Below are 11,198 nucleotides of genomic sequence, written 5' to 3'. Positions count from 1 at the left end.
CTTCCCAACTCCTTGTCTGCCCATTGATAGAGAGGAGCCGAGGGCCTTGTGGAGAGGGGAGGGGAGGCTCCCAGGTCTGGCACCTTCCGAGGTGTCCCTGGGTCCACTGAGCTGTCCCCAGCCTGGTGAGCTGGCATCAAGCAGGAAGGGGGACAGGGTGATCCCTGTGTTCGCAACGGCTCTTTGTTCCCTGGACATGGTGGGCAGACAGGAGGTGGGGGTGGGGACCCTCCAAAAGCAGCAGAACCCAGCTCCTCCTCGTCTGCAGGGCGCCCACCCTCAAGGTCTTCCCTGGCCCAGGGACCTCTTTGTAGCAGTGGGGTGCAGGCCCCCTCACAGGTCCTGGGGCCTGACCCCTCGCTTTTCCCTATGCCAGGGGGCACCAAGCTGGGTCTGTCTGGGCTCAGAAGCCCCCACTCTCTGAGCTGCTCCGGCTGTGGTAGCTGGGACTGGGGGTCCGGGAGGGGCTGCGCGTGCGGCTGCGGGTCCCGCGGCTGCGGCTGCTGTAGCTTCCGTGGCTGTGGCCCGGGCTGGGGCTGCGGCTGGGGCTCCGGCTTGAGTAGTCGCTGCTCAGGCAGCTGGAGGAGGACGAGGGGCTGGGCCGGTAGTAGGGGATGGGACGCTTTCGGGCACTGCCGGGAGGGAAAAGCTGATTACAGGCCATTCGGGTCCCTGAGCTCTGTCTTGGGCCCTCACTCAGGCCCTGAGCCCTTCCCCAGCAGTGGCCAGGGCTTCCCTGCCTCAGTTTCCCCTGACCTCTGGCCTTGGAGTGTCCCCTGCCCCGAAAGGACTGGACAGTCAGTGGTCTCTTGCCAGTTTCCTGTTGGTCATTTCGTTTTTCCTCACTTGTCTTCAGAGAAAGGAGACCAAGTCTGCTTGGCCTGAGAAGGTGCTCAATAAATATTTGTTGAATAAATGAAACTTTTAAATATAGACAACTCACATCAACCAAGCTAAGCAGTGGTTTCTGGTCATGGAAAGGGTTGTGGATAAGGCCCAGCCCTGCTTCTCTGGTCCCCACAGAATCGAGGGTTTCAGTTTGTCAGGTCACTTCAAGGGAACAAGGAGGAGAGCCCTGGCCGTTGCTGCCCATGACCATGCCCCCACCCTGTCCCCCCCAGTCCCGCTGGCCCCTTCTCACTCAGCTACCTCCCGCCGGCCCGGAGTTAGTTTGAAGCCAGGAGGCTGTGACCCAGAGAAAAGAAAAGAGAGCGGTTAAGGGGGCAACAGTGCCCCATGGCGTGGGGTTAATTCTGAGGAAGAAAACAGGTGTACGTTAGTGGGAGGAGGAGGCAGCCTGGGAGAGGGGCTGAGGGGGGTGCCAGGTGGAAGATGCAGGGCTCCAGGAGTCTAGGGCCCTCCGCATATGGGTGAGGTGTGTGGCCTGTCTAGGGGGTGTCCCAGGCCTGGCCATCTGGCCTCTAGCTCTGGGCTGAGGCGATGCCCTCTCCTCCCTCCACAATCTGCATCATCAAGGACTTGGAAGGGCTAGTTTGAGAATCAGTCCATGTTAGAGCTGAAAAGATGCTCAGGGAGCTCTACTTATTGTTCAGACATGCACACCCAGACCCAGAGAGGCACACCAATCTCCTAAAGGCTGCCCAGCAGGGTCTGTGGCAGAGCTGGGCTCAGAATTTTGCCTGTAGCCCTCGACCCCGAGTCAGGGGTCTAGGGCTTCGGACTGGTTTCCACAAACACAGAGCATAATTTCACAGGGAGACCTAGGCCCACACCTTCCAGTCCTGGCAGAGACGCTCTCTGATGTGGCTTCTGCCATATCTGCCACACACTCCCCACAGCCCCATTGGACTGGGATGGGGGGAGGGGAGAGTGGAAGGGACAGGCCCTCCCACAGCTGCCCCAGAGAGCAGGCTGCTGGTGCCCCCTCCTCCGAATTCCGCCCCCTGGGGCGGGGCGGGGGGGGGGTTGTGCTGGGAGGTGAGCGGAGTGAAGTTAGTGACAACATGAGAGGCAGACAGATGACAGCTGAACAGAGCCAGATCAGCTCACATGGGCATCTCCCCTGCAGCCTGTGGGGAGGGGGTCCACTCGGCCCCCAGGCCGGCCACAGGCCACTCGGCAGGCTGGACCTTGAGATGAAGGAGAAAAGGAGACATCATTGCCAGGAGATGGATGTAGGGAGCACGGAGAGAGGGAGGGGCTCCAGGAGGATGGCTGGAATCTTCTGGAGCTGAACTCCATGCTTGCTGCTGCCCACTCAGACCCAAGTACACAGCCCCCTCCCCTCCGTGGGCCTTCAGACCCCTGCCTCTGAGTCCCACCCTCCCCAGCACCTCCAGTTCTAGCCTCTCTCCTCCTCCAGGGGCCTCTAGCCCTCACCAGGCCCTCTTCCCTCCCCTGAACCCCACCTCCCCTGCCTGCACCAGGTTCAATGCGTCCCCCAGGAGGTCCCTGCGGGCCCGGCCGGCCCCTCCGTACCTGGTGATGCGCCGCGGCTCCATGAAGCTGGGCGAGTCCCGGCGCCGCTTGCGGATGGGCGAGTAGCTGCGGGAGCGGCGCCGGGTGCGGGCGGCCTCGGCCTCGGCGTGCCTCGCGCGGCCCTCGCCGTCCTTGTCCCTGCGGGCCCGGTCGAGGTGAGCGACGCGGCCCAGCCGGGCCCCTTTGGGCCCGTCCCCGCCGCCACCCCTGCGCCCGGCGGGACCCCGGGCCCGCACTTACCGGCCCAGGGTTTTCTTGGGCGACGGCGAGCGGCTGGGGCTGCGGATCCTCTTCTCCGCAGAGCGCGAGCGGGACTTGGAGGGCGAGCGGCTGGAGCTCCACGAGCGCGGGTGGGGGCCCGGGCTGCGCGACGAGCTCTTCCCCTCCGGGCCGCCGTGCCTGCCGTGCGCGCCCGGGGACGGGGAGGTGCTGGCCGGCCGGGCGCGCGGGGGCCGCTCCTTGGCCCTGGAGGAGGGGCGCGGCGACAGGGACTCAGCTAGGGAGACAGTGGGCTGGGCGGGGGTGGGGCGGGGTGGCGGAGTGGGGTTAAAGGGGTGCCGGTGACAGGGAGCGGGCTCAGCTAGGGACAAAGTGGGCTCAGTGGAGGGAAAGGGACTCCGTAGGGGAGGAGTTCTACGGAGGACATGTGGATGAGGAGAAGGGTTAGTGAGGGGGAGGAAGTGGTGCGTGAGTTGGTGGAGCGGGACTAGATTCCCAGAGGAGGGAAAAGGGCTAGGGGTGGGCGTGGGGTAGTGACATAAGTGTGGAAGAGAGTGTTCCGTGGTGTCGAGGGACAGTGATCAGTGGGGGCGGTCAAGTGAGGGAGGCGAGTGCCCCTTGATGGGAGGAGAATCACGGGGGTGGGGGGGGGACTCTGTTGGGGAGGAGAGTGATCAGTGTGGGGAAGGGAGGGCTCCTTGGTGGGGAGACAGCGATCGGTGCGGGGGGAACTCAGGGAGTGGGGAAGGAGAATGGCCAGTGAGGGGGAGAGAGAGATGGTTGGGTGAGGAAGGGTGCTCCATGGTCGGGCAGGGGGGAGGGCAGTGATCATGGAAGGGAGAGCTTACTGAGAAGGAGGGAGAGTGGTCAGTGCGGGGAGAGGGGTCATTGGCGGGGGGTGGGTGGGTGGGTGGGTGGAGGTGCTTTGGGGGGGGAGAGGGAGCTTTGGGGACAGGGAGAGTGGTCAGAGGGGCCGGTGGGGGGCTGTTCCATGGGGAGGGGGGGTCAGGGCGGGGAAGGGTGTTCCAGGGAGATGGTGGGGGCGGGTGGGGGCAGGTGTTCCGCGGGGGGCGGCAGAGCTCAGGGCGGGGAGGGGAGCCCCATGCGGGCCCCGGGGCCGTGCCGCTCACCGTTTCCCGTGCGCGCCGTGGCCTCGCTCGGAGCCGGGCTCGGGCCCGGGGCCGGGGGCACCGCCGCCGCCGCCACCGCCGCCGGAGTCGCTGCTGGAGCGGGCCCTGCTGAGCGAGCGCGACGAGCCCCGGGGCGGCGCGGGCCGGGCGCGCCGGCGGCCCCTGCGGCGGGGCGCGGACGCAGAGGACCGGGAGCGCCGCCGCCGCCGCCGCCGCCGCCGCCGCCGCCTGGCCGCCCCGCCCGCCGCGCGGCCTCCTCTGCCCTGGGACGACGGCGCCGAGCGCGGGCTCGGGCTCTCCTTGCCCCGCGCGGGCGGCGTGGCTGCGCCGGCCTCCGCCTGGTCGCGGGCCCTGGGCGAGGGCGAGCTGGGCTTCTGACGGGGAGAGAGGCAGAGAGGGCACGGAGGGGGTGGAGAGGGGACGGAGGCACAGAGACGGGGCGGAAGAGAGGCCCGCAGAGACAGAGAAAACCGAGGAGGTCGAGAGTCCAGAGCAGAGAGAGAGAGAGAGGGAGAGAGAGAGGGAGGGAGGCAGAGCCGGAGGAGACAGAGCAGGGGAAGTTAGAGAAGCAGGAGATGGGCAGAGAGAGGAAAAGAGGAGAGACAGAGAGAGGACAGACCAAGAGAAGGAGCGAGGTCGAGGGTGAGAGAGCGGGCGGGGGGTGGGGTGGGGGGAGAGAAGGAGAGGGGGCTTTCACCGGGCCCAGGCCGGGGGCTGCCAGTCCCGGAGCATCGCACACACGGTTCCCCGCGCCTGCCCTGCCTCTGCCTCTCCTGAGTGTCCACCTTCTGGCCTCAACAGTGCAGCTCATGCAAGGTTCTCGGCATGCAAAACACAAGAGGGACGGAGCGGTGGGGGAAGGGGGGCTGAAACGGAGGGAGCTCCAGGACGGGCACGGGGGCTGGCATTGGCCCCCGATGGGACGGACGATCCCGGCAGAGAGTAGAGAGAGGGCGGGCACCGGGAGGCCGGGCCAGGGCCAGCCCCCCCAGGCCAGGCCCCCCAGCGCGTGGGGGTGGGTGAGGGGATGGAGGGGGCACACGGCACACAGATGGGGTTGGGGGCGGGGCGGGACAACTGAACTCAAAACTGAACCGAAGAAAGGGAGGAAAAACAGAAATAAAAAAACAAAATCCACAAATGTCATTAGATACCAAAATCAAAAACAATGTCTGAACTCCTGGGGAACTGACATTTTTTCTGTTAACATTTTTCTTTCTTTGTTTTCCGGCCCTGCAGAGACCTGTGGAACTGTCAGCAGCACCCGACTGTCTTTCTGTTTCTCTCTTTTCTTTTCCTTTTTTTTTTTTTTTAAGTTCTGATTTTTTAAGTCCCTCTTGGTTAACGTCCACTTACCAATAAAGTGGCACTTCCTCCTTTAGTAGGTAAGATGTGTAAGAGAAGGGAAAAGTGTGGTAGCGTAAGTTCATCATTAGATTCACAAAAATGCAAGAGAGATAGAGAGAGAGAGAGAAAAACGCAACCACCCCATTCTAGGCCGAGAGGAGGCCACACTGCCTCTGGAGGAAGGACTGGCAGCGCCCGGCTCCTTGGGCCTGAGCAGGCACCTCTTGGGTGACTGCAGGATAGAGATGTCAAATGTGTCTCCAAAAGTGCAGTTAGGACACAAGGGTTGGGATTCAGAAAACCAGAAAGGGAGCCTGGCACCATCAAACGGGCCCTGGCTGGCCACCAGGGGTCTGAGAGCCTGCCACTACCTCACTGAGTGACCCTGGCTAAGTCCCTTCCCCATCCTGGGCCTCAGTTTCCCCATCCACAAAGTGAGAGGGTTGGGCTTTGCTTCCTGATGTCCCTTCCAGAGCAAATATTCCAGGATTCTCTGTGCACCCCTGGCCACCCTCTCCATCCTCCTCCCTTCGCAAAACTGACCCCTCCTCCTGTCCTTGGGTTTCAGTCTGGTAACAGTTGATTGCACTCCTCTGTTTAGAAGTCCATCCCCCACCCCTACCCCACCCCCAATCACCAGCACCAACTTGACTTCGAGCACCCCCAGGGCAGATTATTTTGTTGGATTCAGCTCTGTAACCTCGGTTTTGATCACAGAACTTGGCATCTAGGAGGTCCTCAATGCCTCTTGCTGAGGAAGGAATAAATGCTTTTACAAGGGTGGGGGACCAAACCAGGTTCGTCCTAGAAGAGGGTCAGGGTCAGGGCCAAGCTTTTTTGGCAGGCTTTTTGGATGAGAGAACAAACCAACTACCACCCCTCAGGGCACCTTGCTGCCAAGAGACTGGAAGGAGCATGGTTTCCTTGGCATGGCCCCGGTGCTTCCTGCAAGAGGCAGGGTGGTGCCAAGGCCTTTCTGTGCAAGCCTGGATCCAGCCAGGGTTGGGAGGCAGAGCCCAGAAGTCAGTCTCATTGGTGGAAAGGCCAGTTTGTGATTGGTGGCTGAAGCAGCCAATGAACGCTGGCTGTAGCAGGTGCAGCCCCGGTCCAGAGTCAAATGGACCATGAAGGCCTCCTGGGAGAGCCTGGTGTTTCCCTCTGGGGCAGAGTGGATATCACTGGGTACTGAGATGCCCCCCTGAGCACCCTGACTCTCCTGATCACCCCTCATCCTAGGCTAGGAGACATGGGAACTGGGCTGACTAGCTAAGGCCCCTCTGAGATGGCAGTTTCATTCTCAACAGACCTCACCAGGAGACCCTTGGCTCCCCTGACACATATCCCCTCCACCTCAGCAGGTGGCCCGTGCCTACAGCTCCCAAACCCCCAGGACTAGGTTCTGTCATACAGCATCCCTTTCCCTCCAGAGGAAGCAAATGAGAAAGAAATCTCCAGGATCTTAAAATTTCCAAGTTCTTTCCTATCTCCCGGGTTGTCTTCAAGTGTAAAGTGAACAGATACTAGGTGGGGGAGTGGGAGCCCTGAGAGCCAAGGCATAGTGACCCATACATACCCAGGAAACACTGGACCCAGTCTTTAAGACTTACTACTGTGATGGGGGCAGGTAGCAAGGCAAGCAGGCAGAATATTAAAGTGGGGGTCAGGACCTGGCTGTGAACCCTGGCTCCAACCTAGACTCTGGATCTGTGCCACCTTCTCTGACTCCAGGAGAGAGGCCAGCAGTGGGAGAAGGAGACTGAAGGCCTTGATGTTCCTTCCCATAGACACCGTGGGGGCCCTCTCTACTTCCCACTGTTGGGCTGGGAGTGTGGTGGGAATGTTAGGAACAAAAAGAGTCCGGATTGGGTGGATGCCCACCCCTACCATGTTGCTACCCACAACTGCTGAGGCCCAAGCCTCTGCACCAGGCCCCCTGTGCTTCTCTGGACCCTTCCTTCCTGGTGTGCCTTGAAGTTGAACCCTCTCCCCTCCTCCAAGCCAAATACCATAGCTTCAGATGATAGTAACTGGCAAAGTGGAACACCCTGGAATCAGCCCTGATGTGAGTCTGTTGAGACCTCAAGGAAGTGACCTAACTCTTGGGGGCCTCAGTTTCCTCATTGGTAAAGTGGGGATAACTGGGGTCTTTGCTGGGTGGGCCTGAATAGGGGTTGAGAGGTTCTTTTGAGAGCACCAGTGACTGACAGTCCCCTCACGGATGCCCAGGGTCAGAGCGGTGCAGGAACGTCTGGGCACCCCCACGTGCCAGGATGGGGGAGGATGGGAGGAAGGCACCACAGGGCAGGGTGGCAGATAGCGCCTTCCCTGGGGGAGGATTCCTAGGGTCAATCTCACACCCTTATCCACCCATTCCTCCCTGGAGAAAGGGTCACCATGATCCTGCCGGAGGGTGAGCCTCATCCTCAGCTTGGCTGGGTCTCATTCTTCCCAAGAATTGAGGGAGATCCAAGTCCAGACACCATGGGATTTCATAGCTAGACAGGACTGTTGTGGCCAGGGACCTCCAAACATCTACTCCAGAAGCCTGCTCTTTATGATTCCTGTCCCCTCTTCCCCTTCCCTGCCTGCCCCCCTCCCCCCCCCAGCCTGGCTAATGCCTATGGGCCCTCAGCTCAAGACCACCTCCTCCAGGAAGCCTCCCCTGACCCTCACCCTGAGTCAGGTGCATCCCTTTATGATCCCATAGACCCCTGTGCCTTCTTTCAGTAGGGACTGTGCCAAGGTGTGTTAGAGCCGGGCCTACGGTAGTGAGCAGAGCTCCCCATCCACGGTTCAGCTTTTCTCTCTAACTGTTCTCAGTCATTTTTGTCAGTCCTCTAGCCTGGCAGGTGGGGGCCTCAAACCCAGGTCGGCCTGCCTCTTGCCAGGCATGGACACCCAGATGGGGCCTGGCACAGAGGCGTGCTCAGCAAATGCCGGCTTAGCGTGTGTGTGAATGAATGAATAAGTGAGTGCACGGGACCTTGCCTGTCTTTGAGCCTGGCTTCCAGAAGCCGCTCTGCTCCTTGGTACCACCTGCTATCTGCTATCTTCTCTTTTGCTTATGTAAGAAATCTTTGAGGGGAAAAGACAATGGAAAAGAGTAGCAAGAGATGGTGCGCTAGCCCAATCCTGGTATTTTTAAGGACAAGAACACTGAGCATCTGGGATGCTTTGCCCTTGCTCCCCCCAGGGCTCAGACAACTACCCCCCTAACTCAGCATTGGAGATCCTGTTTATGGGTCCCTGGTCACATCAGGTCCTCCTGGAAGATAGGGCCTCTACTCCTCCCATCAGGCTGGGATGGAGTCTTCCTGTGGGACCAACAGCTATTTCTCCCTCCCTGAACAACTTCCTGCCTGCCTTCCCGACACCACTCACAGATGAGGAATGTTCTGAGTGAGTGAACTCCTCACCACATGCCCCTGGGGTGGAGGGAAGGGGGAGGAGAGGATGGGGGAAGGAGAGGATGGAGAGCCAGGCCTACTCTTTCCAAAGCTGAGGATGGAGGCCCACCGAAGCCTCACAAGGGCTGGGATATCAGACTTCTGTAGCTCCTCCCAGATGGGACAGGAAACAGCTTAAAGAGCAGGGATGGGGAGGCGGGTCCCCCGAGGACCTATTCCTGATGGGTACCCTCAATGTGACTGGATGAGCACTGGGCTGGGAGTTGCAAGTCTCAGGACCTAGGCTTGGTTCTGCTCCAATAACTTGGGGAAACCTAGCCCCTACTGATTGTCCTTTCTGACTCCTTCTCGGCACATTAAGCTCAAATTCAGAAGACGGAAGGATGCTGGCGGGTTGAGGGAGCCCCTGTCTGGGGATGGGTAGTGGTCCAGGCAGGGGGAGGGTGAGCTGAGAGTCCCTTCCATCCCCCAAATTGCCCCACAAAAACTTTGCTAAGTAGGCCCTCTAAGTCCAGTGCCAATTCACTGGCCCCCTGAAGTTCAACTCCCATTACACCCAAAAGATGGGGCTGTGAGGTTCAGCCCTGAGGCCAGCGCCTGCCCCAGAGTCTGTAGCTCCCGCCCTAAAGTTCCACCTGCCACCAGGACAGGACCCTTGGGAACCCAGCAGGCCCTAGAGGGTGGGGCAGGACTCTTTCCTCAGGCTTGGCCTCAGCCAGAACTTCTTCCAGGATCTGGAGGCCAAGAGGTCTGGCACAGGTGCCTCCACCACTGATTACTGCCCCAATGGGCCCCAGGGACTGGTAGGGGTGAGGGGTGTGGGGGGCTTAGCAGCTACTCCAGACAACAGAAATCAAATTGGCTCAACCGCAGCATACAGTTCAGGAGGGGAACACAAACTTGGAATGCTAACCACACAGAAATGCATTCGGACAACAAAATGAGAAAGAGAGGGAGTGGAGGGGGCTGGGGGTGGGCAGGGGTCGGAGGGGAGAATGAACAAGAAAAGTTGTCGGGGGTGGGGTGGGGTGGGGTGGGAGGGAGTCAAGAAAACCAAATGACAAACCAGGAAACACAGCTTTGTAGCTCATTTGGAGAAAAATGCAAGGTTACAAATGAGTAGTCACTAAAATAAAGAAAGAAAAGGGAGAAGGGGAGAAAACCAACCAGAGTGAGATCGAGAGAAAGAGAGAGAAAACCACATTCAAACCAAGCAGAGTGGCGGGGCTTATCTGGAGATGGGGAGCGAGCGGGCGCACAGCTGAGCCGGGATACCTACCTTCTCAGTGGTCAGGGACAGGAATGCAATAATAAAAAAGAAAAGAAGGTCTCCGCATTGGGAATGCAGAAGGGGGGGGGGGGAAGACAGTGACTCTAAGCTGCGCTCCCCCTCGGGAACCAGAACTGTGCAGGCCGTGTGGCTTTTGGTCTAGTCCCAGGGATGGGAGGGGGCTCCTGCCCAGCCGGTTCTGTTTGCCTCTTTTTTTTTTTCTTTCTTTCTTTCTTTTTTTTTAAACCCACAGGCTCCAATAAGCCAAGCTTTCCTTAACTCTTTAAACAACAGAAAACCTCCAGAGGACATGCAGGAAGCAGCTGATGGAAGCAGAACCAGAGGATGGGCTAAGGAGAGGGGCTGGCAGCATGGGGACAGAGGCCCATGTTGGGGAGAGAGATGGAGAGAAAGAGACAGAGAGACACAAAGAGAGCCAGCGCGAGAGAGAAACAAAGGCAGAAGGAAACAGACAGACAGGCAGGGAATAGAGAGAGGTGGGCCCAGACTGAAAAAGGAGAGAAAAACTGTTTCAACAACGCAGAGTGGATGGATGGGGTGAAGGGATGGGTGCATTTAAAAGGGAAGGCAACCACAGATTTGGCTGGAGGTCGGATCCTGCCTCAGGCCTGCCACTTTCCCAGGGCTTCTGCATCATTTTAGGAAAACTCATCCCTCCTACCTTCTGGCTTCATCCTGGAAGTAAGGCCAAGATGCCCCTTCCTATTCTGACTGCCTCCCTCCAGCTGTGGTCACTGCTCTTTCCGGGGGCAGGTAGCGGGGAGGCCTGGGATGGGGCAGGTCAGGCAGTGCCATGGGCACCTCTGTTTGGGGTCACCCTAGGCTGCCCATTTTGTGATGACATTTGAGCCAAAGGTGGAGGCCAGAGAGAGCCTATAGGGGCCTTGCTCAGGAACCTTCTCTGCCACCCTCACTGAATAGTGAGTCTTCCCTTTGACACTTGCAATGCCAGGGACAGGTGGAGCCAAGGCAGGGGCCCTACTTCTAAGTCCTTAAACCCTGCACACCTTTTCTAGGACTTGGGCTCAGCCTCTTACTTCTCTGTCCCAAATCATGTGCCCCCTTCCCTCTCTGCTTCACTATTTCTGTCCCCATACTGGGAGGGCAAAGGGTTCCCTGAGTCACTGAAGCTGCCCTCATAGAGAGTTGGGCTTGCTGAATGCTGGGCCCACCTATACTCTGGTCTTTGTGTGGGCAGGCCCCAGTGCCAGGGAGTTGAGAGCTGAGAGTGTGTCATCGACATCTGGAGCGGTTCCCCAGGGGAAGGCAGGAGCTGAAACAACCAGCATGCACCTCCTGAATCCTTCTCCCCTTACTCAGGGTTCCCAGAATGTGCTTTCCATTGACCACTCTCTCCACATCTTG

General features: G+C 59.5%; 1 protein-coding gene across 1 annotated transcript in view; it reads right to left on the bottom strand.

The window, feature by feature from the left end:
- Window positions 1-265: 265 nt before the first annotated feature.
- SRRM3 (serine/arginine repetitive matrix 3) overlaps window positions 266-11,198 on the bottom strand; it is a 33,216-nt gene continuing 22,283 nt past the window's right edge. The window contains exons 11-14 of the mRNA XM_064590326.1: window positions 3,789-4,162; window positions 2,680-2,904; window positions 2,440-2,577; window positions 266-632 (exon numbers count right to left, since the gene is read on the bottom strand). Coding sequence (XP_064446396.1) covers window positions 404-632; window positions 2,440-2,577; window positions 2,680-2,904; window positions 3,789-4,162 — 966 coding nt within the window. The 3' untranslated portion in view covers window positions 266-403. The remainder of the gene's footprint in view (window positions 633-2,439; window positions 2,578-2,679; window positions 2,905-3,788; window positions 4,163-11,198) is intronic.

Source organism: Mirounga angustirostris, unplaced genomic scaffold (assembly GCF_029215605.1).
Source record: "Mirounga angustirostris isolate CCGP_5_RB_7025 unplaced genomic scaffold, mMirAng1.0.hap1 SCAF_5, whole genome shotgun sequence".
Classification (NCBI taxonomy): Eukaryota; Metazoa; Chordata; class Mammalia; order Carnivora; family Phocidae; genus Mirounga; species Mirounga angustirostris.
The sequence above is the reverse complement of the archived record's forward strand: the minus strand, read 5'-3'. Positions and strand labels throughout refer to the sequence as shown.